We start from the raw sequence: 27,814 nt of genomic DNA, 5'->3' as shown, positions 1-27,814 counted from the left end.
CTGGGATAACCCTGCACACGGGTTTCCCTTTTGGCACCTTACCTTCGCACTGGCTGCTGCAGCCTTCCCACAAGGAGAGGAATCCACTCATGGATCTAATTGAAGCAGGACCACATTTCCCAAAGCTGGGACCCTCCTGAGGATGGTAAGGTGAGGAGAAAATAGAAAAGCTTTGTGTTTCTGCTATCCCAGGAAGAGCAGTACACAGGACAGGCATTCCCAGAAAGGAGCTCCCAGGGCACTGGGAGAAGGCAGCTTCTTCCCTGAACTCAGCCCCAGCTCCCAGGAGCATCCACCTGCCCTCCAAACAGAAAAAAAGAGCATTTCAAGGCAAAACTGCTGCTGGCACGGGCTGAGGCAAAATATAGAGAATTTCAACCATCTCCTGCTGCACAAAACCAACACAGACCAGTCCAGGCATTTATTTCCCAAGCAGAAGGAACTGAATCCATCAGTGACATCTCAGGTTGAAGCAGCTTTGAGCTGTACAAGGATTGAGACATCAGGTGGAAGCAGCAGAGCAGGGACTGGCTGCTGGATGGCTTTGGAAGATCAAGAATCTGGCTTTTGCTCCTTGGAAAGACAAGGAATTTGTTTGTATCAGAGAGATTTGAGAGGGACCCAGCCAAGTCAAGCCAGAAGTCCCCAGTGCCCACAAACATAAAACTGAGGCCAGGATGAAGAGCATCAGTCTCCCAAGGCATCCAGAAGCCTCCCAAGCTCCAGGAAATGGGCACAGTTTTAGTAACAGGAGAATCCTTTGGTCAGCGCTGGGACAGGGACCGAGCACAGGAGGCTCGGGTGGGAAGGGTTTCTTGCATAGTTGTTGGCCAAAGGAGACCTGGGAATTCCCTGCTGGGATCCAGGGACAGGAGGGAGCAGCATCTGTGCCCCAGGCACCGGGCTCTGCAGCGGGACAGGGTGAGGAGGAGCCACCTGTGCCACGTCCAGCACCACCGGGGTTTGGGGAAGGGCAGGAATTCAGGACTCAGCCTCTGGGATTTCAGTGCTCAAGGGAAATCAGAGAGAAGGAATCCTTGGGAATGGATCAGAGAAAGGCAGCAGCAAGGGAAGACACCTGTGAACTCTTCCTGTCTCCTCCTTGGGGTTCTCCTGACAAGGCAGTGGCAGAGTAATTAATATATTCACTAATTAATCAAAACCAGCATCTTCCCAATCAGAAATTGGGCCCCATTTTAAGGAGATCTGATGGGGGGGAAGAGGGTTGGTTTACTGGGGTTTTTTTTCCTTCTTTCAGCCAAGCAGCCTCAGCCAGCTAAATTTTATTTTTCTCTCCCCTATTTTGGCTTCCCAAGGTTGTGATTTTTTCCCAAGGGGACAACTGAGAATACACCACCCTGAGGCCAGCCCTGTCCCTTTGCCACCACCTGAATACTGTGTGCAAAACCATCCTGCTCCTTCCACACCCCTGGAAGTGCACAAACACCTTGGCTTTTCCTCCCCACATTCGTAACAGCAGTTCCAACAAAAGAAGAGGAGGAAATACAATTCTCTAACATTTTGCTTTTACTCCTTCATGGAATCTTTCCAACGCAACTTCACAAAAGCAACGTAAATAAAGTCTCTTTTTTTTCTTCTAAAAAGAAGATCATGTTCCACAGATTCCGTAGTGCAATTTGTTATCTGGTAGAAAAAAAATATCTTCTTCAGCTCCATGGAGGAAAATGCTGGAAACAGTTCCATGGTCTCAATAAAAATAGGAAAGTCTACCCAGGATGGGCTAGAAAGTTCCAGGTATGTGGGACACACAGTCCCTACAGTCTGCCTCTAGTTGAAGAGGATGGAATCGGGGTCCTGGTTGGCCATCTGTGCAATGTGCTTTAGTACATCCTTTTTGGTAATGATCCCCAGCAGCTTCCTGAAAAATGAAAAAACGCTTTTAATGCACCCACACTGCCAGAAGGGGCCCTGGCAGGGCCACTTGAGCCCCCTGCAGATGCTGAAGAGTCTTTTGGGGTTCAAAGTGACACCCCAGAGAAAGTACTGCACCCTCTGAGGGTGGTAAAACACTGACACAGGCTCCCAGAGCAGCTGTGGCTGCCCCATCCCTGGAAGCGTCCCGGGCCAGGCTGGACAGGGCTCGGAGCTGAGCTGTCACAAGTGCCTTTGCCAGGCAAGAGCTGCTCCAGATCCAGCCCCAGCTGGACCCCAGTCCCCTGTGCCCTGGGAGCAGGGGGGTTCTGGCCCCAGGGCTCCTACCCGTTGTGAGTGACCAGGCACTGGCGCAACCCCAGCTTGCGGAAAATGTCCACCACGATCTCCATGGGCGTCTCGTCCGTCACCGTGAAGGGACTGAGGTCCAGGATGCTCCTGAGCTTCAGCACAGACGGGGAGCTTGGAGGCAGGGGGGGACAGTAGTCAGTGAAACAAATAATTGAGGTGCTCACGATCCCATCCTGCTTCTTGCGGGCGTTTTCTGCAAAGAGAAATATCTGAATCAGCATCAGCACTCTGTTCCTTTTCCACACAGAAGAGCGTTCCCGTTCCTCAGCTCACATTTAATGGCCTTTGAAGTCCTTTCCTTCCCTTTACAGAGCTGTTCCCACCCAAGGAGGCTGTGATGGGTTTCCAGCCTGTCTTCTAAGGGAACCATGGAATCATTAAGGTTGGATAAGATCCTTAAGACCATCAAGGTTAACTGTCGACCAGCACCACCACCATGGTCACCACTAACCCATGTCCTCAAGTGCCACACACTTTTTTGAACACTTCCAGGGATGGTGACTCCAGGGCAGCTTCTGCCAGGACTGGACAACCCTTTCCATGAAAATATTTTCCCCAATATCCAACCTAAACCTCACCTGGGCACAACTTCAGGTCCCTCCAAGACCTCCAAATTTCCACTGCAGGATCAGCACATCAGCTTTGCCCAAAGCCAAGGCTGTTGCATCTCATTGTACTCTGGCCAGGTAAATGCAAGTTCTGGAGACCTTTTAACTTCTCAGTTTTTAGAGGAGGGAAATAAAATGCTTTGTACTTTCATGAGTCACTGATCTGGGTCCCATGCAGAGCAGTTACAGGATTATTTTTAAGCACTCAATGACTGGCACAGGTTCTATGGATGTCATGAGGGTCAGGAATGGAAAACAAGTCAAGTGCTGGCTGGCCATCCCCCAACCTTCACAGCAGTGCACACACAGGTACTGTGGGTACCTGCCACGCTGCAATCTGACATCAGCCTTCCAAGGCTTCCAGGGAAGGGCCAGGTCCAGCAGCCCAAACACCGGGCTGGATATTCAGAATACTTGGAATATTTGATCATGAAAACCCAAATCCCATCCTGTGCATCACTGTGCACAGCTTGGGAACAGGACCACTCTTAATGAATCCCTGGAGATTCCAAGGAACCCAAGTGCAGAAACTCATGGCGGTACTACAGAAGGCAGGCAATGCACATTAGATCCTGATGCACTTGTTCCCTATTTTATTCCATATTGTCCCAGGCAAGAAGTGACAGGGCAACAGGACATAGCCTCAGGCTGTGCCAGGGGAGGTTCAGGTTGGACATTAGCAGGAATTTCTTCCCAAGAAAGCTTGCTAACATTGGAAGAGGCTGTCCAGGGAGCTTGAGTGCCTATCCCTGGAGGTGCCCAGGGAAGGCCTGGATGTGGCACTCTGTGCTCTGGGCTGGTGACAAGGTGGGGATCGGACACAAGTTGGACTCAATGGTCCTGGAGGGCTTTTCCAACCTAAATGATGCTGTGATCCTGTGACAAGCCACCCTGTCCTTCACATCCAAGGCAAGCAGAGCCCACCCACACTGCTCAGGGATGCACCAGCTGGCCAAGCCACCGGCACCAGGTCAGTGACAGTGGCATTAATGACAGCACCTTCACCCGGGCAGGGCCACCCCTCACCGATGGAAATGATGAGGTCTCTCCTGAGGACAAAGCCCACGAGGCGCTGGGACGTCCGGGACACCACCACGGGGTAGCCGCTGTAGGTGGTGCTGGTGACGATGGCCTCCACGTCCTCCACGGTCATGGTGTCCTGCGTGATGACCGTCAGGGGCGGGTCGCTCTTGCGCGGCCGCATCACGTCCATGGCGCGCGTCTTGTGCGAGAACTCCTCCTTGGCCTCCAGGAAGGGGTACCCGTTCAGGCGGATGTGCGCGTCGTAGATGCCCTCGCGGCCGATGGCGTCGGCCACCCACTTGCTGGTCATGGCCGCTGCCATCAGGGGCACGATGTACTCCAGCCCCCCGGTGAGCTCGAACATGATGACCACCAGCGACACGGTCATGCGGGTCACCCCCCCTGCCAACACAGCGCGGCTCGGTCACCCGGCACTGTCACAGCAGCCCCCACCTCTGGAGAAGGGTGGTGCCAGCACGGCTGGGCTGCCCCGCTCAGCAGCGCCAAACACAACCAGAGCAGCACCAAAGCCTCTGTCCTGCCACAGCACCTGGCACGGAGCTCAGGGTCTCTGCGGGGTTTTGTCTTGGCATGGTTTAATTACACTTTTGAGATTCAAGTCCCAAAACTACTCCCAAATATTTTACAGGAGTTTTGGTTTTGTTCCAATATCCATTCACCCTTCAGTGCTGCCCAGCAGTAAACAGAACCATTAATGAAGTCAAAGTATTTATCTTCCGTCAATTACATGCAAACAATCCCACAAGGGTCTGGGTTTGAAGGAACCTTGAAGTCTATCTCATTCCAAGCCCTGTCACAGGCAAGGATACCTCCCACTAGATTGGGTTGCTCAAACAAGGTGTATTCTCTCTAAAAAGGCCAAAGATGGGGTTTGGTGGCATGTTTTTAGAGGAGAGTTTCTCCTGATAAAGTAGAAGTAGTCTATTAGGATTCCTGTACTATTCCACGGATGAGGGGACTGGGAATTGTGAAAGTGAAGTTCAGTCACATGCACCCAGTCTCTCCAAGTCAGCCAAGAGGAAGAAGTGTTACTGAAAAACAGAGCACTTAAAAGCAGAATTGCATCACGAGATTTAAGGCCAGAACAGGAAGTAAAATTAATTAAAACCCCAGAGGAAAATTCAAGTCCCTGGGCAGCCTGTTCTGGCTCCCATATTTAGGAGCTCCTCAGTGCAGCTGCTGTGCCCAGCACTGGGCTGGAGATGGCAAAAGAACACCACCAGGGTGAGGAACACATGGCACGCTCTATTACAGTTTCCTGGGGTTCCTGACACCAGCTCTGATGGTCAGTCACAACCACAGCTCTTCAGCCACAGAATCACTACAGGGTGGAAGGAGATCATCCTTAAGGTCCCTCCGAGCCCAAACCATTCTGTGGTTCAAGGATTAAGGCAGGGATAACCTCTAAGATCAGGGAGTCCCACCATTCCCCCACCACAGCCCCTCTTCACAGTCCACCCAGGCCCAGCCCCAGCTTACCCAGGCAGGCGGCAGCGCCCACCATGGCGTAGAGGCCGGGGGTGATGCAGTCGGCGCCCGGGCTGCACCAGCCGCTGAAGATGGCCCAGTCATGGTGGTAGAAGGCCAGCTGCTCCACAGCCACCCCCAGCAGCCGGCCTGCGATGGCCCCCACGGCCATGCTGGGGATGAAGAGCCCCGAGGGCACCTGTGGGAACACGGGGCTGTGAGCAGCAGAGCCCAGGGGCTGCACACAAGAGAGCGAGGCAGAGGCTTTGCTGGAGCTGAGCTGGAAGGGACATTCGAAAAGTCATCTAGTCCGACCCCCCTGCAATGAGCAGGGACATAAAAACTGTCCATCAGCTCACACCTGGGAACTACACCTGCAGCTCCAGAGGCTGCACCGAACAACTTCCAAACCCTCTGAGCAAGGAACAGCTCCAATTATGCATTAACAAATTAAGACACTGATTGCTTTGCAATTAGCTCTTTCATCTAAATCCCATATTTATCAAAAAAGCTTGAGGCAGGACAATTTAGGAGCATTCTGTGTCTGGAAAATGGGATGTGGAGCCCTGAGGCACCAGTTTTATGACTGCATGTGGTGCCCACAGTCAGGCTGGATGGTTTCTACTGCCCTCAGGTCCAAGCAGCAGGACAAACAACTGCAGTCTGTCCCCTTCTGACAGAGCTTGGGGGAACACATGTCTGGTTAGAGAGGAAATAAAACTTTAAGGGTCCTGAAGAGCATGGAAAGAACATGAGCTCCTTTAGAGGAAACCCTCACCTTCATGCCAAAGGTGAAGATTGTGATGAAGACCTTCATGATGAGGGCCAGTGCCAGCTGCCACATGGCCGTGTACACGCCGGGGCCAGCGGCGCGGTCGGGCAGATCGTCCCCCTTGGTGCTGTTGAAATCGTTCACGTACTCGCAGAGCTTGGACGAGTCCAAAATGCCACAGTCATTGAAGAGCTCCGAGATCAGCTCGCTGGTGCTCATCCTGGTGTACTCGTTGGGGAAGGCCAGGATGGCCGTGATGGCCGTCACCACGATCACCTCCAGGACCGGGTACTTGCCCAGACGCGTTGTCTTGCGCCGCCTGCACCAGGCGATGTTGCTGCGGATGAAGAAAGCTCCCCAGAGCCCACCAAATATCCCCAGCAGGATGAAGGGCACCAGCTCCAGCAGGTGCCATGGCATGTGGAACTCCACGTAGAAGAGCACGAGGCGGCTGTTGCCGAAGGGGTTGATGGAGCGCAGGGTGAAGGCGGCGACCAGTGCGGCGAAGAAGGAACGCCAGAGGGTCTTCAGAGGGAAGTAGTAACTCACCTGGAGAGGAGAACCAAGCACATTTGGTCACTTGAACACTCGGCATGACCCCACTGCAGGGAGTAAAGGCAGGACAGAGATCCATGAGCGCTGGCTCATTGCCTGCTCTCCAGCCAAGCACCCCAGGAGCTCTGGAGCTCAGTTCAATGAGGACTTCAGTGAGTGGGATGGGCCCTGGCCTGCAGCACGTGCACGTGTCCTCTGTGATCCCTGGAGCGACTCACTTGGGTAATAAAACCTGTCACACATCAGCCATGAGCTGAATTTAGAGAATTCTGTGGCTCTGCAAGGTCCAAAGTACCAAACAGCAGTGCCTGCCATCACTGCCACCAACTATTGCTCAGCTGAGCAAATCCATCCCTGCCTCCCTCTGAAATCCATCCCAGCCCTCCTCTGAAATCCATTCTGGTACTCTCCTGACTAAACAGCAATGGTCCTTTCACATCCAGATCAACAGATTAAGGATTAGGTGGTCCTTGGGAAGAAAAGAGGATTGATAAACCAGAGAAGTTTGTTCCCATGTGTAGGTGTAGAAGAAGGGTTTACAAGTAACCTTGCCCCTGATAAATCACAGTTGTACTAATTACCATAGAAGAAGAACAGCCCTGCCCTTAATGGGTTGCAGCTGTGAGTAATAAAGATAAGTGTGATAAAAGGGGTGGGTTGGCCAGTCAGGGAGAGCCTGGAGGAAGAGGACCTTGAGGGAGAAGACCTTGCAGAAGTAGAGGAGCCCTGAGCAAGAAGGAACGAGGAAGAGAGCTGCTGCAAAAGATCTGCTGTGAGATCAGTGTGGGTCTGATAGACTCAGAGCCTGCAGTCATAGCTGAGCTAGGTGAAAGCCTGTGGTCAGAGGCAGCAAGGAAATACTTGCAGTCATCTTCCAGCAGGAAATAGCCAGCAGTCAGTCTGTCAGAGAAGACAACAGCAGGAGTTTGCTGCAGTCACTCAGGATGGCTAAGCTGTAAAGAATAATAAACTGGAACCCTTTTCATGTTGTTAAATGAGAGTCTGTGTCTTGGCTCATTTCTACCCCTAAAGAGAGGTGTGCTGCAACACCCAGGTACCCTGGGGCACAGCTGTCAGGAGAGTGGACAAGGGAAAATGGCCTCAGGCTGTGACAGGGGAGGGTCAGGCTGGACATCAGGAGGAACTTCTCTACAGGCTGTATTTCTAACCCACAGCATTCCAAGGTTACCTCCTCCAGGCTGAAGAGCACTCCTCCAATGGGAGCTCCAAAAGCCACAGACACACCGGCGGCAGCAGCTGCTGACAGCACCTGAGGGACAGACAGAGGCACTCAGACTCCTCAGCCCTCCCAACCACCCCCCTTTTTCTGGTTTCTCTTCGCTTAAATTTGTACAATGTTTATCTACAGCACAGTCAGCTGGGTCTGACCTGCTTTAAGGTAGCAGGGAAAAGGTGGAGTGAGCCAATTCCCTAAGAAGGAGCTCCAAAAAAATCAGTTATCATGACAGGACCATTTAACCCAAACCCTCAGCATTACCCTCAGCCCCAAGCCCCAGGCCCAGCTGGCCTCCCCAGGCCGGCGACCCCACGCACCTCCCTGCGCTTGGCCTCGTTCTTGCGGTACTTGGTGAAGAGGTGGCACAGGATGTTCCCACAGCAGCAGGCCACGTGGACCAGGGGCCCCTCCTTGCCCAGGCTCAGCCCCGAGGACACGGCCAGCACCAGGGTGATGGTTTTGATGACCAGCGTCCACTTGCCCAGGTAGCCTCTAATGATGAAACCACTTAAGATAGTTTTGATCTGGAAGTCAAGCACACAAAGCTCTACAGGCTTTCATTCAAGCCCTGGGCAGAGCTCCTGATTTACTGGATGTTCCCAATCCTTTCCTACAGCTTACAAGAGCTATCAAAAGTGAGAGTCCGTAAGAATATCTCTCCATGCAAAGGCAGGAGCAGCCATCTGAGTCCTTCCCTGAGGGCCACTGTCCCTGCTGGAGGAACACTGTGCAGTACCTCCTGCAGCAATGCCAGAACATCTGATTTTCCAAGGGACTGCACAGAGACTTTAGTATTAGACATGTTTCAAACAGCTTGCAAAAACACCTACATATGAAGCCATCACCTAAAGTGGAATCTATTATTTTATAACATACATGTGTTAACTTTGGGTGGTGGATCCCTACCCCACCTGAAAAACAACCCACTCTCATTTTCACTCACCTCTGGGATCCCTGAGCCACAGGCATAGGGAGCAAAGCCCTTCACCAGGAGCACAGCAAGGAGGGAGAACATCAAGGCCCAGATAACGTACATGAAGTAGTTGAGGATATATGCAAAAGCCCCCTGAAACACAGAGGAAATTGCCAAAATCAGATGGTTTCAACTGAAACCACATCAGACCTGGGCACTGAAGTGAGCACAGGGAATCAGCAGGACACCACACAGAGTTATCAGCTAAAAATGGAGGGACCTGCCCTAAGTCTGAGGTTTCAAGGCCAGGTTCCATTTTCTGGGTTACCAGCCATGGCATTCTCCCAGAACATTCATGGGTAAAATACCCTCTAACAGCACATCCTGGACACAGCAGTGGCACACTGCACCTGTAAATGTGGCAGTGTTTTGCCTCCCCACATCCCCTCCAAGGACAACACCCACACAACCTGTTTATTGACACTCCTTTAGGGCCCCAACAATAAACCACTGAACCACCCAGAGCTTGGACTCCTGGCATCCACATCACCCCAGGGATGCTACACAGGCTGGGCAAACAGGGAATTCAGCACCAAAAGCAGCTCCAGGCACCCATCACCTCTCCATGGCCAAGGATCAGCTGGGACCAGCTCTTCCACTCAGGACACTTGTCCCTGTCGGTGAAGGTGGTGTTGGATTTCCAGCAGCAGTGCTCATGGTTGAACCAGAACCCTGCCAAACACACTCCTTCCTTCAGATCTGTCATCCAGTGGGCAGAGATGTCAATCAGACCTGCCAAGGAACCTGGTTTAAAGGAAAAAAACCAAAATAATTTAATGAGCACACTCAAACACCTGAAGGTCACAGTCTGCACCACCAATTTTGGACTCACCTCCCAACACATAGAGCAGTGTGGTATTTCTGCCTACAACTCACTTTTATTCTATGGAGAGCTAAATGAGAGCATTTGCCTAGTTTTGAATAATTTCAATATACTGAAAAGAGCAAGTCAGGAAACAGAGCGTGGCTGATGATGTTTCAAAGGCTGACTGTGTCCAAACCCTGCCCTGCATCACCAGCAATTAATTATTCTCAATAACTGTTTGTTAAATACAGCACAGCAGCAGTGGGAGGCAGAGAGGGATGTCCCACATTCCTGGGGGACTCAGACAAAATGTGTCACCAGGATGCAGGAGCTGTACCAACAACAGCAACACTGTGACAGGAATAACTCTGAATTTGGAGAAAACATTTCCAACCCTAATTTGAAAAAAGAAAAATAAAGGAGGGGAAAGTTACAACTGTGCCAAGTAAAACAAGGCAAGCAGAGCCAGCACAGAAGAGAAGTCAGGTTTTAAGAGGAATCTTCAAGTCACTTTTGTTAATAACTCCTCCAATCCCAGAACCCCCACACCAAGGCAGAGGCCAGGGACCTCTGATCCACAGAAACAAGTGGCAGAACAAGCTCCAGAGGCTGCAATAAACACGCAGCGAATCCCCCAGTTAATGACCAACTGGCCAGCAGCCTTCCTGGGTAAACATTAACACAAGATTTCCCCCATCCCTTGTGACAGATGCTTGCTGCTTCCCATTGGGAAGATTTGTAACCAAGTGATTTATTCCTGCTGCCTTGGGCCAAAGTTTGGTTCTAAGTAATACAAGAGGTCTCAGACAGCTGAATTCTGAAAGACACCTGATTTCCAAGCAACACCTCTCCCTTTTTATATATATCTAAGTATAGACAGAAAAAAACCAAAAAATAAGAAACTGCTGGCAGCCCCTGAAATTAACCCCATGAGGAGCATTCAGCACAGACATTCCCAGTGTTTCAATCAGCTCTACTTTCAATGAACGTTTTTTATTCATTTCAGAGTTCTGTGCCAGCAGCAGACCCAGAGCAGTGTCCAGGACATCTCTCAGCCTCAGTTTTGTATTTTGGTTTTGCACAAACATAGGCTCAAAGTACTTGAAAAATAATTCCCTGTGAATTAACAGGGCAGCAGCACAAGCTCTCACTCCAAAGTCCTGCTGCTCCAAGGATCTGCCAGGCCTTGGGGAGGAATGGATCCTGATGCTGCAGTGCAGGAATCAGTTTTACCTGGAGGTTTGCTCTCACCTGCCAACAAACCAATAAGGAGCATCAGCAGCCAGCCGGAGAAGGCGTCGCTCACGCTGTGCAGCAGGGCCCAGGTGGACTCTTTGCTTCTGTTGGTGATCTGGGAAAGGGTTTGCAGAAAGAAACAAGAACCTGTGAGGATTCTGATCCACTGTGGTATAAATGCTCTAAAACTACTTGGTGACACTGTGACTCTGCTTTGAGGAGGGAAAGAAAAGCACCTGACAGTGGCTGCTCCTACAGCTGCTGCAGCTCTGGGTGTGGGCAGCAGAATGGATCAAGGACCATGGAATCCCAGAATGGGTTGGGTCGAAAGGGACCTTAAAGATCAGCCAGTACCACCCCCTGCCATGGGCAGGGACACCTTCCACTATCCCAAGCTCCATCCAGCCTGGCCTGGAACACTTGCAAGGATGGGGCAGCCACAGCTTCTGTGGGCACCGGTGCCAGGGTCCGAACAGTACGGACAGAGATTGGGGTCACAGATTCAATGCCAGCAGAGAGGAACGGTCCAGCTGGGAACTGGGCACTGGTGGCACTGGGAAGTGGGACTCAGCCCTGTCCCAGAGGCCCAGGATGGCTGAGGCCTGTCAGTCTCACTGCTCCTGACAGGCAGACAAAGGGTGACAGAACAGCCATTGTGTGCCCAGCTGCCTCTCCCAGGGCAAACGTTCCAGCTCAGCATCCCCGTGACAAAGCAAGGCAGGAGCAGGCTGGGGACATGGGTGTTTCAGCCATAGCCCCCCTTGCACTCTGAGCAGATTCCTTTGATTGCAGAGTGCTGTAGGAAGGAATTCTAGAAGAATTGAACTCAGTCTTCTCAAACAAAAATACTCCCACAGAAAGAGCACCACTCACCAGTGCAAATGTGAGAGCAGAGAACCAGACTGGTTCTGCTCTCCAAACCCCCATCTGGAATAAATCAAAGCCTTCAGAAGAGAAGCAGCAAAACCAAAAAACTGCAACATGTTGGATTTAGTGCTCCTTTTCCTCCAACTGAACTCTCAGCTCCCATCCTAAGGGCAATCCCTCCATCCCAGGGGTCTCCAAGAAGAGCCTCCCTACCCCAGCAAGAGCCACACATGAGTTATCCGGCACTCAGAGCCAGTGAGGAAGAGGAGGAAGAGGAGCAAGAGGAGCAAGAGGAGCAAGAGCAGCAAGAGCAGCAAGAGCAGCAAGAGCAGGAGGAAGAGGAGGAGGAAGAGGAGGAGGAAGAGGAGGAGGAAAAGGAGGAGGAAGAGGAGGAGGAAGAGGAGGAGGAAGAGGAGCAGCAAGAGGAGCAGCAAGAGCAGCAGCAAGAGCAGCAGCAAGAGCAGGAGGAGGAGGAGTTTTTACCTCCCTGTGCCTGTCTCGGTCCCTGGACTTCTCTCGCACCCAGTCTATGGTGTTGAAATCCTCGTAGGTGCCCACGCCAGGCAGAGGCTCCTCCAGGAAATCCATCATGGTGCTCGTGCCGTTCATCCCTCCTCCATTATATGAGGAGAAGCCTGCTGGGGGAGGAAGGGGGAAAATTGAGCATTTCTTAGTTTTTCCTCTTTTTATAAAAAACCAAAAGTCATTTAGGAGGAAAATCACAGATTTCAATGGAAATAAAGAGCTACTGAGGTGTCTCCTGAGCTGAATACCACAGGCACATGTTCCCAGGTGATCTGTGCCAGGGACACCCTCCCCAGCTTCAACAGATCACCTGGAGATGGGGTTGCTCTTGGAAATTACTGTTCAGAGCAAAGTAAATCACCACCAGCATCTAGATGGTGCCTTTTCCCCAAATCCAGGACTTGCTAGAAGGATATTTTGCCATTTGAGGCAAGCAGAGGGAGAGGAGAAAAGGAATATTTAGGACTTCCAACAGAGCTGAAGGGTATCCCAGGTAGATCTGGCAAGGATGAGAGCAGGATGGGCAGGAATCCATGATGGGAGCAGGGAAACAGGGAAAGCAGAAAGTGGTACCAAATGGGGGCTTGGGAAAACACCAAACTGGAACTCGCAGCTTCCCTCAGGTGAGAACTGAGCCAAACAACTGGGCTTCCTGTTTAACCTGCTCCAGCCCATGGAAAACAATGCTTAGGTTGGGAGTACATTCCCCAAATTCTCGTTCTGGAAGACATTGAGTGTTTGCAGTCAGTCAGAGGGAAAAACAGAAGAGCAAAAGCCAAAATCCAGTCAAAACTGGAAGGTGGGGGGAAGAGGAGGGTTAAAACTCCCAGACAGAAGGATAATGGTTGATACTTGATCATATTTAGCTTGCAGATATCACGGGGGCAAAGGTGTCTCTAGACGGGAAAAATAAGGAATTCAAAGAGCTGCCCTCTGCCCCATCATCTGAAGCAGGAAGGGAAAAGAGCTGTGAAGTCTTCCCAAACCCATCTCCCAGATTGCCACAGCTGCAGGAAAACAAGATGAGTCATGTACAGAACTGACAACCACCACAAAATAACCCACTTAAAACAGCTCCTCGCTTCACCTGGGACAAAAACAAAAAGATGGAGTTCTGCAGAGCTCTTCCAAATGCTGAGTGCACAGGCTGTGAGACCCAATGCACTGGGAGGGAAATGAGGCACATTTTCTGTGAGGAATCCCTGGTTTTAACAACATTTTTGAGACCAGAAGCTTGGAAATGCAAAATTAGTATCAAGGCTTCCAGAGATTTCCCCACTGAAACATCCCCACAGGAAAGCCTAGATGCCGCTCTCTAAATGGGATGGATCAGAACCTCCTGGAAAAAACCATCCTGACAACAACATGAGCAAGGGGAGAACATGGAACACTGGAAGTGCTTGAACTCCTCCTGCCACCTGGCTGGTGCTGCTCCAAGGACATGAGAGCTGCCTGGCACAGGTATCCAGAGATACCTGGTCACCTGAACACCTCCCAGCTGCAGGAACAGGAGCTGGGTTTGCTCCCACAGGAATGGCCCCTCTCCCAGAAGCACCCCAATCATCCCTGACTCTGTGCTGCAGACAGCAGGCTCTCTATGGCTATTCCTGTTTTTTTGGGTTTTTTGCCTATCTACCAAATCTTTTCTAAAGATAAAAGATATAGCTGTCCTAAAGAAAAGTATTCATGCAGGAGAGTTAACCAAGCTAATAGAACACCCTGAGAAGCATTTTCCAGGAGAAGATGAGATCAGGCACATTCCATGCTCACTCTCCTGGAATGACTGCCCAGAGCAGTGACTTTGAGCTGTCCTGGGAACACTCTCCCAGCTCAGAGCTTGCCCTGGAGCAAGACCCCGAGGCACAAAGCAAGCACAGAGCTGCAGTGACAGAGGGGCTGCAAGTCCTGGTACCCCCAGCATGACCCTGATGGCACCTGCAGGAGCACCAGTGATCCCATCCACAGCCCCAGTGAGCCCATGGGCAGATGGGATGGGCTGATCCCACTCCAGACCAAGCAGGTGCAGGCTGGAGCCTGATCCTGCTCTCCAGGATCCCTGCTCAGCCCAGCCTGCCCTCCTACAGCACCAGGATTTTTATTCCCAAAGGAGAATCCTGAGGTCTTCAGCCACAGACAATTGTTCATTCGACAGATGACACTGAGAAAACATCTTTATATTTTTTTTCAGGGGTAATCCAGCACTATGAAATGGCTGACAGCCATAAATATTTATAAAGATGTTATTTCCTGCCTCAGCTTGCTGCAAATCAAGGATCCTAGGACTCCCAGATAGGAATAAAGGAGGAAAATGAGTTCCATGATGCCCTGCCAAAACACATCCAGGACAATGGCACAGATCTCCCTGTTTGTAACATCCACATCTCCAAATCAGAGACAGTCAGTGAAAAGTGACCCTGTCACAGCTCATTTCAAACAGAGATTTCTCAGTGTTCTGATCACTCCTCAGAAGGGGTTAATTAATGCTCACTTCAGACCCTGCCGAGCTTAGGAAACCCAGCCAGCACTTGGTGAAGTTCCAGGCTGTGCCATGTGCCACCCCACAAAGCCACAGCGTTTCTGCCTGTCCTGCCAATGCCAAGGGACAGCCACGGCACCTGCAGAGCTCCGTGGCTGCTTCCCTGCCCCAGCAAATCCCAGAAATGCGGGGGGTTCCCAGGGACAGCGCACAAACGACCATTACACAGCAGAAACGCCACAGCCCACCCAGCCTGCTCCACCACCCTGATCTGGCTCTGCTGCCCCGGGGCGTGCACGGGCACAGGGACACATTGCCCTGGCTCAATCTCCTCCTCCTCCCTGCAAGGGTCTCCTCACCCCGGCTCAGGCACTGCCCGTCCCGCAGGAGCAGCTCCGGGGCTCTGTCCGTGCCGAGGCCGGCCGCGGGGGGACATGGCCGGGCTCACAGCGGCACTCCGGGCATCCTCCTCCTCCTCCTCCTCCTCCTCCTCCTCCTCGGGCTCCGCCGGGCGATCCCGCAGCGCTGCTGGGCCCGCCCCGCCCCTGGCGTCACCGGCACCGTCACCAGGGCCAGCCCCTGCCACTGTCACCAGGGCCAGCCCCTGAAACTGCCACCAGAGCCAGCCCCTGCAACCGCCGGGGACACTGCCACCAGGGGACACTGCCACCAGAGACAGCCCCTGCAACTGCCACCAGGGCCAGCCCCCGCAACTGCCGGGGACACTGTCACCAGGGGACACTGTTACCAGCGCCAGCCCCTGTAACCCACCAGGGACACTGTCACCAGGGGACACTGTCACCAGGGCCAGCTCCTGAAACTGCCAGGGACACTGTCACCAGGGCCAGCCCCTGCACCTCACCAGGGGGACACTGTCACCGGGGCCAGTCCCCGCAACTGCCAGGGACACTGTCACCAGGGGGACACTGTCACCAGGGCCAGCCCCTGCAACTGCCACCAGGGCCAGCCCCTGCAACCCACCAGGGGACACTGTCACCAGGGCCAGCCCCTGCAACTGCCACCAGGGCCAGCCCCTGCACCTCCCCAGGGGGACACTGCCACCAGGGCCAGCCCCTGCCACTGTCACCAGGGGATACTGTCAGCAGGGCCAGCCCCTGCAACTGCCGGGGACACCATAACCAAGGGGACACTGTCACCAAGGGGACACTGCCACCAGGGCCAGCCCTGCACCCACCAGGGGACATCCCTGGACCCACTGGCGCAGCTCCAGCTCCTCCCTGTGCCGGGCCCCAGGGCTGGGCCAGCTCTGCAGGCGGGGTCTCACCTGAGCAGGGCAGAATCCCCCCCTCCCCCGCTGCCCACGCTGCCCGATCAGCCCAGGGCACAGGGGGCTCCCAGCATCACGGCCAGGGCAAGCTGAGCTTCTGATCCACCAACAGCCCAAGTCCTTCTGCTCAGAGCTGCTCTCCATCCATTCTCCCCCAGGCCAGATTTGTTCCTGCCATTACCCCAACCCAAGTGCCAGTTCTGCTTCACCCAACAGCCCAGCCCCAAGGATCCACCAGACCCAAACCTTCACCATGGAGGGACACCCAGACACGAGCACTCTGCTCACCACCTCCCACATGGGACGCTCCCTGCACTGCAGCCCATTCCCAAAGCTCTGCCCCAAGTCACGGTGCAGCTCAGGAAAGCACATTTATCAACAGTCTCCTGACAGTGGTGGGTCAGTCACTGTGCACTGACAGACAAATCCCTTTCTTTTCCCACCCAGCTGACATTTTCCTTACTTAGTAACTCCCAGGAATGCTCTTTGCTCCCTGTCTTTGCAGCAGGCAGGCACTGAATTTTCCTTTTGTCCTCTGGGCATAGTCAGACTTCAAAAGCTCTCCCAACACACAGCAGCCTTTATCTCACCTTTATTCAGTGCACACAGAGCTCAAAAGGGCTGGTGATTAAGTTCCTCGGGCTCCAATTTGCTGGTGATAACTTGTCATTCAAGCATTGTCTGGGAGGCTGAAACTCTGCACACTCCCCACATTGACTTTGGTCTCCCTGATAAAAGCTCCGGGTTCTGTGTGAGGTCGAGGAGGAAGGCGGGTGAACAAAGCAGGGGAGATGAGCCAGCTCAAAGCTCCCACTTCAATTTTAATCTAATTTTAAATTTGAGATGGAGAATAACTCGCTGCTAAATCCTGTTTGTGCTTATAAGCACCAGGGAATCACTGAGGGTAAACTGGGCACTCAGACCTCTGATTATGGAGTCACAGACAGCTCTAAGTTGGAAGGGACTTAAAGCTCATCTCATTCCACCTCTGCCAGGGGAAGAGACACCTTCCAGTATCCCAGGCTGCTCCAAACCCCAGTGTCCAGCCTGGCCTTGGACACCTCCAGGGATCCAGGGGCAGCCACAGCTGCTCTAGGTACCCTGTGCCACGCTACACCTATAGGGAACAATTTCTTCTTAAATCTAACCTCAACCTTCCCTCTCTCAGTTCAAACCAATCCCTGTCACTACCTGCCTCAATTCTTGCCTTTAAAACTCAAGGAGAAAAAAACCTTTCAAAATGCCACAGAGAAAAGGAGACCTTCCACCACTGGAACACTTTTGAGTCTTCCTCTGAACGGAGGAGAGAACCTCGGCCACCCCCTCCCAGCTGGGCCCCCACAGCTTCAGGTTTCACACTGGCACCCCAACATCTGCCAGCAAACGTCTGAAGTCAGCAGGGGAAGTTCACAGGGAGAACTGAAACTGGCATTTGGGCAAGAAGCTCTTCCCCCTTTAAAGTTTCCTCTTTTACTTCAGTGTCACCCTCCCCTGAGGGCCTGAGCACTGTCAACAGAGAGAGCCTCCTCCGGGGCAAGCCTTCCTTAGAGTTCAGCATGTCCATGTGGATTCAGCCCTTCTCCATGAATTTCACTGCTCAGACTCCAGGAGGAGGAGCAGATCCTCTGGCCAGACAAGGGGTGGCAGGGGAAGCACCAAATCCTCTGTGCTGCCACAGAGATTCTCTCTATGACAGAAAGCCTCTAAAATTACAGGTAAGCAAGAAAGGAAGGGAGGGGACAGTCTGTGCTCATATCACAACCCTCAGGAATGGCTCCGTGCTGCAATTTCATGGCACTCACATCCCTCCCTCCTGCCATTGCCAGCTCTTCTCCACAGTAGCTACTTTGGAAAACTTCAGGAAGGATTCTCCTGAAGCCAGAGGATATGCTCCATGTCACAGCCCAGGAGCCACACAGACAGGGACACAATCCAGCATGGAATCCTGCAAACTCTTCACCCTGGTGCCAGGAAACACCAGAGCCACCCTGGGCACAGGCCAGTGGGACCCACACAGCAAATATTCCCATGAAATCCTATCCAAAGCCATCAGGAACAAGAGAAAGGGGAGAGCTCGTGGCCGTTACCTCCCATCTCCCTGTCGAGGGGCGGGTCATCGTCGGCCATGGAGAACTCCATGGATGCTCCAGCTATTTCCAGCATATCCTCATCACTGGTGGCACTCTGGAAGCTCCCCCGACGAAAGCCCTTCTGATCCATGGCCAGAGCTTCCAAACCTGCCAGCAAAGGGAAGCTTTTTAGAGCACAAGCAGGAAAACTCATTTTACACCCAACTGGACTGACACTTGACCCTGGAGACCCAGAGGCTGCACTGCTCTTCCCAAGGGAAGGCTGGGTGCAGTGATGTCACCTGAAGTTCAGGCTGGAACTCCAGTGTTAGCCAGGGCAAGAGCCATTCCACACATTATTATAATAATAATAATTATTATTTAATTATTATTAAATAATCTCCACACGTGCTCTCAACAGGTTTGCAATGATTTTTTTACTGGACCCCACCAGTCTCAAGGAGCTGCCCATGCCACACCATGACAAGAGATCCATTGTCTCTCCTCCTCTTTTCCAGGACAGCAGAGGAACTACAAAAGCACAAGCTCTGAAAACATAATAATAAACTAAATAGGGGGGGAAAAGTCAAATGTGAGCCTCGAAAACAGCTCTTGCCATATGGAAATGGGAATCTTTGCATTTCCATGAGAAGACAGAACCACAGAATGGTTTCAGTTGGAAAGGACCTCCATCGATTCCAAACCGCCAAATCCCCACCTGGTCCCCATCCCAGAGCACTGAGTGCCACCTCCAGGCCTTCCTTGGACACCTCCAGGGATGGGGACTCCAAACTTCCTTGGGCAGCCCCTTCCCAGGTTAGCAAGCTTTCCTGTGAAGAAATTCCTCCTGGTGTGCAATGTGAACCTCCCCTGGCACAGCTTGAGGCTGCCCTGGTGCTACTGGCCACACTGCTCTTGATCCAGGCCAGGTTGCCTGCCTGGACTCACTGCTGGCCATGTGCACCTTGCTCTTGCAAACAGATTTTCTTCCACAGAATTAAGAGAGAAACCAATTAGACAGCTCAGACCTGTTCCAGGAAGGGAAAACACCAGCCAGCACTTCCCAACAGGCTGAATTACACACTCTGCAGAAAACACTTCCTATTACACAGAAGAAGCCATCACAGCACACACAAAAAGCCTTGGCACTGCACTCTGCTGAGCCTTACACTGTGGAACACCATGTTCCTTAACTTTTACACCACGTTTTCTCACTAAACTGCCACAGAGGATCCTGGCAAGGGGGGAGACAAGGGGAGCTGGGTGCTTGGGAAGGCACACAAGCAGCTGCACACCCTGAGAGCACACACACAGTGTGGCCCAGAGAGCCAAGGGCAGGAGAAACCCAGGAATTCAAAGTTATTTGCCAGCTTAACAATGACAACAATTCAATGGCATTCAAGTGTTGTGATGCTGTTCCAGTAAACTGCTTCCAGGGAGCACAGAAGATTCAGCTCCCAGCCTGGCAGGCAGGAATGGCCCAGTCAGCCTGGCAGAGAATTAAGGGAACTGTGCTCATGTGTCTCAGGGCTCATTGCACCATAACATGGTTTTACAGATATTTTCCAATAAGACTCAGTGGGTAAAAATATGTGGGAAATGGGGCTAAAACATCTCTGTATTTGTACAATCCCAGAATGGTTGGGGTGGGAGGGATCTTGAAGTCCATCCCATTCTGCCCCTTGCCATGGCAGGGACACCTTCCACTGTCCCAGGCTGCTCCAAGCCCTGTCCAACCCAGCCTTGGACACTTCCAGGGACCCAGGGGCAGCCACAGCTGCTCTGGGCACCCTGTGACAGGGCCTGCCCACCCTCACAGGGAAGAATTTCTCCCTAATTCCATCTAAAGTTCTCTGGTTTGCACAGAAAGCAGCAGTTCCTGCAGCAGAGGCAGAGCAACAGCACCTCCTGCTCCCCTCAATCCCTCCCTGAGCTGGTTCTCATTGACAGCTTTAAAACCCAAAACCACAGCAGCAAAAGTGGCACCTTCCAACCACAGCAGAGCCCAGAGAAAGCCTGGCAGCACAAGAAGGACACACAGGAGGATAATTCCATGCTCACTTCTCCTGTCAGATCGAGATAAGAGGTTTAAGACACCTTTTCTTACCAAAACACTCCCTCTACAGATACCTTCCCAGGCACAAGGAATAAAATTAAATAAAAAATAGACCATTTTCATGCTTATCTGGTTGGTCATTTACCCCAGTTCTCCATCAGGCAACAGTTGCCTCTTTGCTGCCAGAACCCCGGAGCACCCGTACATACCCCAGGACTGCCAGTGTCCCCAACACCCGTGTGACACCATCCTCCTCCTCCAGCTGCTGCCATCCACCTCCTGTGCCCTTCTACTCCGTCCTGGTGCTCCCCATGGCAGTGAGAGAAAGGGAAGCAGCAAAGCAGAACCCGGCAGGGTCCCCAGGCAGTGACTCAGTGCCAGCGCTGGCAGAGGAAGCCTGAGCCTTGCTGCCATTTCCAACACAAACCCCAGCAGCATTCCAAGGTTTTCTCCCAGCTCCAGGCTGGGTGCCACCCAGATGGGCTCCCTCAGTCCCGCTGTACCACCCATCCCAGTGGCACCTGGCAGCAGGGGATGGCACTGGCACTGCAGGGCTCCGGCACCCCAGAGCAGCGTTTCCATCACACAGGCTTCAGGGTTTCCCAGTCACAGCAGGGAAAAAGCTCCCACAGCATTTCTTCCTCCTTGTCAGAGGAGAGGCTCGACCCCAGCTGCAGCAGCACACACGGAAATCACACCAGGAGCAGGCAGCAGTCCCATTCCTGCTGTGGGAAGGAGCAGCTTACCACCTAGTGGCTGTTCCACTGGCAAACCAAAACCTGCAGCACGACACTGGGGCTTCTTTAAAGGTCAGCAAATCTAAGCTGAGCTCTGACAACTCAGGGCTTTCCTTCCTTCCAGCCCCACGTGGTTCTCAGGCACATCTCTTCTTCCAGGTACCAGACCACTGGTGTATAAACTAGGAAAAAACTGCAGAATAAGCCGATTTTAACTGAATATAAAAAGAAAGGAGAAAAAAAATGCAGCATTTGGCTGTTGGGTCAACACTCCAGGTGCCTGGCTGGGAGCCAGCAGAGCCAGGCTTTCATAGTCCTAGAATTGCTTGGGTTGGCAGGGACCTTAAAGCTCATCCCATGGACAGGGACACCTTCCACTATCCCAGGTTGCTCCAAGCTCCAACCAACCTGGCCTTGGACACTTCCAGGGACAGGGAGTCCACAACGTTTCTGGGCAACATCATCACTCCACAGGCTTCCACCAACACTGAAAGATCCCCACATTTCCCATCCTAAACAGAGGAAGGGACTCCATGAGGGTGAAACTCCACCTAGGTGTGAACTGAGAGAGCTGGTTTGGATATTTCTGTATTCCAGCCCTTGAGACACAGAACCCTCTGCAGGAGGAGCTGAACTGAGAAGCCTGTGCACAGCTGTGCTGCCAAATCAATACCCCAGGGAGGGGCCAGCCCTGTGTCCCCATGCTGTGACAAAAGAGCCGATGATTTGCCTCAAGCACTTCCCAAGACAATGCTATTTTTCCAAGCCATACTCTCCTCCAATTCCCTGTGCTGTATGAAGAGACCACAAACGGTCCCAGATTTGGTAGAGAGGAAACTACACCAAATTTCCAAGGGCCTGGAGTGACAGGACAAGGGGGAATGGTTTCACCCCTGCAGAGGACAGGGTTAGATACTGGGAAGGAATTCCTCCCTGTAACAGTGGGGAGGCCCTGGCACAAGCTGCCCAGAGAAGCTGTGGCAGCCCCATCCCTGCAATATTCAAGGCCAGGTTGAACAGGGCTTGGAGCACACTGGGTTTGAGGAAGGTGTCCCTGTCCATGGCAATAGATGGCCTTCAAGGTCTCTTGCAGCCCAACCCGTTCAGGATTCTGACAGCTCCGTGCCCGGGGTGGCCACAGAGGATGCCAGGGCTGCCCCAGCCTCGTGCCAGGGCAGGAGCAGGATCCTGCAGACGCTGTCCCTGCTGTCCCAGCGGCACAGAGCTGGCCCTGGCACGAGGCTGACCTCTCCAGGCAGCCTCTTGCCCTCGGAGGCTGCTCCAGCACAGGCAAACACATCCTGGGAATGCTGCCTGTGCTGGCCTGGGCTGTCCAGCCACGCCAGCCCCAACAATAGGTTTGAGAGAAACTGGGAATTCTACCAACACAGGCTGAACACAAAGACTTGCATTGTTTTAGGGCTTGTTTGGGGCTCTTTTGCTGTTCTTTGACACACACCCTCACAGGCCCTGCGAGCCAATTCTGCAGGCTGTGCTCTGACATCCCTCCAGCAAGGTAACAGGGCTGTCATACATCAGCAGCCACAGCAGAGAGCAGCCCGTGAACCCTGTGCCAGTTTGGGTTTCCCGGGCTCACAGGGTGCTGTGGGATTCGCTGCCATCCCGGGATGCACAGACACACAGAGCCCTTGTCCTTCCACCCACACCAGGACCACCTCTTCTGGAACAATCCACCATTGCACAGAGTCTGCCCCTGAGCCCAGGGCACAGGAACACTCAAACAGAGCAACACACCCATCCCAAAACCACCCCAGCAACTGCTCCAGCAGCAGGTACAGACCGAGGTGAGTGCACAGAGGTGCCCAAAGGCACTGCCAGCCCTGGTCAGAACCAGCACCCATCCTCCAAAAGCCAAAATAAACACTGTTTAACACTAATCCAGCTGAGCTGGGAGCACTGGCACATCACAACTCATCAGGAACACATCTTGACTACCTGTTCACAGTTATCTGCCCCATTCATTAGTTTCACCACAAAATCTCTTTTTTTTTTCCTCCTAAACTTTCCATCTTTACCATTTTAGCTCTCACTTAAAAAGCCACAATCTCTGCTCAGCCACCTGTTCCCAGGAGTTTCCTCACAACTACTGCCAGCATCCTTTCCTTTTTGCTTAATGTTTTGACTAAAAGCAGCTCAACATGAAAATGCCCAAGACCAAATGTACAGGTAACTTGTGACCCGTTGAGGGGAGGTTGCTACTGGACTCTAAACTGTATTTTGCAGACTAAATCCAGTTGTTTACAGCATACTCAAACATAATATCAGCTTCTGTGCCATTCCTAACCTCTTTGGGAATCCAGGACGGTGTCACAGCTCCATGTGGGAGGATCACCCTGTTTGCCCAGCATAGTGTGGGAATTTATAAAATTAAAGGGTTTTGGGAAAGCTGCAAAAGGCAGGCCTCAGAGACAGAAGAATTGTGATTAGAGTTAAGCAGTAGCCATGAGATTGATCAGCAGAAAAATCATGTATGAAGTAGAAAAGTAAGGACAAATAGAACAATGGTCTGTGCATTAATGTTTGTCTAGAATAATTGTTTAAGCTGCAGAAAAGTATATTCAGCAAGATATTAGGAAGTTTTAAGTTTAATAATGGAGCTGTGTGTATTGTGTTTTAAGGCTTACAAACAGATATTGTATTTGAAATAAGACAGCATTGTTTTCATTGAAACTACGTGTGCTGATAGTGATTGGACAGAACTACTGTCAGTATGTTTTTGTTTCGTGTGATCGGTCAAAAAACATTAAGTTACAACAACAAAGTTGCTGTAAACAAAATTGTTTACAGCAGTTTCCATACTCAAACACAATAACAGCTTCTCTGCCATTCCTAGGCTCTTTGGGAATCCAGAACAGTGTCACAGCTCCGTGTGGGAGGATCCCCTGTGTGGCTGGTAAGGGATGAGGAGCAGGTGCCCCTGGGCAGCCTGGCCCAGCACCCCCTGCCCACTGCCCAGCACCCCCTGCCCACGGCCCAGCACCCCCTGCCCGCTGCCCAGCATCCCCTGCCCACGGCCCAGCACCCCCTGCCCACCGCCCAGCACCCCCTGCCCACTGCCCAGCACCCCCTGCCCAGGGCCCAGCACCCCCTGCCCACTGCCCAGCACTGCTAAGCCCAGCACCCCCTGCCCAGGGCCCAGCACCCCCTGCCCACTGCCCAGCACCCCCTGCCCACCGCCCAGCACCCCCTGCCCACGGCCCAGCACCCCCTGCCCAGGGCCCAGCACCCCCTGCCCAGGGCCCAGCACCCCCTGCCCACTGCCCAGCACCCCCTGCCCACTGCCCAGCACCCCCTGCCCACCGCCCAGCACCCCCTGCCCAGGGCCCAGCACCCCCTGCCCACTGCCCAGCACCCCCTGCCCACTGCCCAGCACTGCTCAGCCCAGCACCCCCTGCCCAGGGCCCAGCACCCCTCACCCAGCCCCAGCTGTGACCCACACAGAGCCAGGGGGAGCAGCCCCAGCTAACAGGGCTGGTTTGCACTGGGCAGCAGCTGAGACAGGGTCTCGAGGCTGCAGCCCCACAGATTCATCCCAGTGCACAGCAGAGTGTGAGAACAGCCCCAGCACATCTGCCACAAAAGCAACTGGAAAATGGCCTGGGTGCAGATGAGATGTTAATAGCTAAAACCAAGGAATTCCAGAATGATTGGGGTGGGAAGTGACCTGAAAGTTCATCTCCTGCCATGGGCAGGGACACCTTCCACTATCTCAGGCTGCTCCAAGCTCTGTCCAACCTGGCCTTGGACACTTCCAGGGATGGGGCAGCCACAGTTTCTCCGGGCAACAAATAAGAGAATTTTCTGCTTCCCAAATAAGAAAGTTACTGGTTTGTGCATTTGTTCTGTAGTGTTTCATAAGCTCATTTCCACTTCCCAGGTTATGAATGTCTCTGCTGAACTCACACACTGTCCATTCACCACCACAGAGGATCCACACCTTTGGCTCACATGCCTTACACTTATCCCATTCTTCCCATATCTGCTATGTTTAGTTATTCTCCTGGAATTCAAAAGGAAAAAGGATCTGTTGTTACAGATCTAACAGGGAAAGCTGATGCCCAAAACTGTGCCAGACAGAAAAAAGCCAAATAACCACGGATAAAATCTCACCTCAAAAATCATCTCTTTTTTCCCATTTTTCTTTCTCCTTTAATTGTTTTAAGGACTACCATGACTACAAAAGCAAGACTTCAAGAGATATTTTCAATGATATTTTATAATCCAGTTTAGTGTCACACTTGCATCAAGTGCCAGCCAGAAATCTGTCATTCCATGCTTTGTGAACACCCAGCTGGATCTCTTCCAGCAGAATACCTTCCCCTTTTGGTGTTCTTTATAGCACACCCCAAAAATCCAAACAGCACCACATGGAACCAGGCCCAGACTCATTCTGATGAGAACTAAGCTCTGCCTCTTGCTCAGCAAGGTGGAAAACCCCCACCATGCCGAAATATGGGCTCCAACAGGCTTAACAGGGGATTTTCAGGTGCACAGAGAACACAAAACACCCAGCTTGCACAAAATCCCAGGAGAGAACAGGCTGGGAAAGGCTCCCTGAGGTGAGGGAAGGGTCAGGGGAACAGAGCCAGAGCCCAGGCTGGGGCTGAGCCCCCGGGGAGCCACGAGGCTGACCCGGAGCTGCAGTGGGAGCTGAGCACACCAGGTACATCTCCAAACCCTCCCTCTCCACAAAACCCATCCCAGCTGCTCAGCACACAACATGGAGATGATTTTATACGTTTTTATCAAACCACAGGATCTCATTCCACTCACAGGCACCTCCCTGACCTGAACTATAAACTATAAACTCTCCTTCCTTGCTGATGGTTAAGAAACAAGCAGAAGAAGGAATAAAGGCAGCCCTTTGGGAGTGCTGGATCACAGCCCAGCAGCTCTGAACCCCACTGCACTGAGGCAGAACAGGCTGCCACAATAGCACAGGGCCAGCACAGCACTGGAGCCACTCTCCAGGCTCATTGAATTTCCAGGGATGGTTCCAACCTCCTCCCAAAGCAGGACACACATTCCAACCTCACCTTCCACCCAGCAACAGCACAAACTGGCACATTTTGGGTCCAAGTATTCTGGAGGAAAAGTCATGAAGAGGAAAAGGGACTATTAAGAAGAAAATCAGGGATATAATGGAAATATCCCATCCCAAAACAGCACCAGTTGTTCTGTCAGACCAAAGTGCTCAGCTAGGCTTGCTCCTCTCCCCAGACTCCAGGGACAACCACAGCATCCTTGTTCCAACTAAAATACATATCCATCCACAGAGAGCAAGGAATGGTGGCCTAAACTGCCGGAGGGCAGGGGGAATATGTGGGATACAAGGGAGAAATTCTTCCCTGGCAGGGTGGGCAGCCCTGGCACAGGTGCCCAGAGCAGCTGGGGCTGCCCCTGGATCCCTGGCAGTGCCCAAGGCCAGGCTGGACAGGGCTGGGAGCAGTCTGGAGTCCCTGTCCCTGGCAGGGGGTGGGACTGGATGGACTTTAAGGTCCCTTCCAACCCAAAGCATTCCACGACCTGTAAAACCAGGGCTCCCAGTCCCTCACAAACACCCGCTGTGAGGCTGTGCCGCAGCACCAGGAAGGGGTTGTTATCCCAGAGGAAACAATTAAACCATTCCCACCCATGCTGTCACCTCTGCACTCACACCCAAACCCCAGCTGCTGGACAAACCTGCTGGATGGGTCCGTGACCAGAGCATGGCAAGGTCAGTCAGTGCCAGCCCTCACCTGTCTGGGCAGCCTGGGGCTGCACACATCCTGGCCAGCTCCCACAGCACCCAGGGACGTGGGGCACTGTGTGGGTGAACTCTGTGTGAACATGCCCCAGGTGAGAAATTTGGGGCCAACTTGCCTTCCTTTACTGCAGCCACATCCAGTTGGAGACACAGCCGGTGCCACCTTGCACCACAAGGAGGGAAGAAGAAAATGAGGAACTGTGACAGAGGGAAAGAAATTATCTGGGATTTTGGGATGGGGGGGGTGAAGGTACATGCAAGGTACAGGAGCACAAATTCAAATCTCCAAAGATATTTTGGTGAAGCCAAGTGTGAGGTCACACCCCCAGCCCATTCCCTGCCCCGTGCACAGGGTGGGGGCCATTCCCAAGGGGGCAGCTCAGCACAGCCAGAAGATGATTTGGCTGCTGCATCCCAAAGAAGTAAAAACAATTCTCTATTCTACACAAGCACCACCCATGCAGCCCGTGAAAACAAAAGCAATCCTGGTTTTGAGTCCTTGTGGGAATAAAGGGAGTCAGAAGAGCAGCAGTGTCTGCCAGCCATGTCCCCACAGCCTCCCAGGTGCTCCCAGTCCTGTCCCATGGACTCCTGAGGCTGGAACAGAACCACCAACGCCTGCAAAATTCCAAAGTGTGCATCCCACCAACCCCTGCTCTGAACAGATGCAAAAAGTTGAATCATTCATTTCATTCTGGCTGCAAAAACCTGAGGAACAAGATTCAAAATTAAGGAAGGCTGTAAAGCCTGGACAAGGCAAAGCTCACAGCACCCAGAACACAGAGTCTCACAGGATTCCCAAATTCCAGCTGCTCTGTTTCTCACCCTCTCTATTCCTGGAGGTTTCTTCAGAGGTGAGTTCTCCATGAGCACCCAGACAGACCCAGAGGGACAGCAGCTCCAGGCCGTGCACTGCAGCAGGGACAGACGGGAGGGAATCCCATCCCTGTGCTGCCCCATGCCATTCTCTGCCCCCGGCATTCCCCACAGAGCAGTCAGCACCCATTCCACAGGGTCATTTATCCATCCCACAAGCTGTGTCAGTACCTCTGCCAAGGATCAGCTGATCCTGCCGCCACTCCGGCACC

General features: G+C 52.7%; 1 protein-coding gene across 6 annotated transcripts; it reads right to left on the bottom strand.

The window, feature by feature from the left end:
• Positions 1–857: 857 nt before the first annotated feature.
• LOC128945873 (H(+)/Cl(-) exchange transporter 5) lies at positions 858–27,570 on the bottom strand. Of its 6 annotated transcripts, none has more exons than XM_054289765.1 (13): positions 27,552–27,570; positions 18,185–18,334; positions 12,292–12,446; positions 10,957–11,056; positions 9,460–9,644; positions 8,871–8,993; positions 8,245–8,451; positions 7,880–7,960; positions 6,142–6,684; positions 5,376–5,562; positions 3,879–4,277; positions 2,221–2,437; positions 858–1,879 (listed from the first exon to the last, which is right to left on the bottom strand). In XM_054289765.1, exons 2-13 carry the CDS (start codon positions 18,315–18,317, stop codon positions 1,789–1,791), a joined length of 2,421 nt encoding a protein of 806 aa, XP_054145740.1. In that variant the 5' UTR covers positions 18,318–18,334; positions 27,552–27,570; the 3' UTR covers positions 858–1,788. The 6 variants fall into 6 exon arrangements, with proteins under 6 accessions (XP_054145740.1, XP_054145741.1, XP_054145743.1 ...); XM_054289766.1 differs by having other exon boundaries at positions 12,292–12,443; XM_054289768.1 differs by lacking the exons at positions 18,185–18,334; positions 27,552–27,570 and adding an exon at positions 16,688–16,729 and having other exon boundaries at positions 12,292–12,443.
• Positions 27,571–27,814: the final 244 nt, after the last annotated feature.

This window comes from Melozone crissalis, unplaced genomic scaffold (genome assembly GCF_028551555.1).
Source record: "Melozone crissalis strain CALT ecotype California unplaced genomic scaffold, PUWL_Pcris_2 ptg000068l_1, whole genome shotgun sequence".
Classification (NCBI taxonomy): Eukaryota; Metazoa; Chordata; class Aves; order Passeriformes; family Passerellidae; genus Melozone; species Melozone crissalis.
The sequence above is the reverse complement of the archived record's forward strand: the minus strand, read 5'-3'. Positions and strand labels throughout refer to the sequence as shown.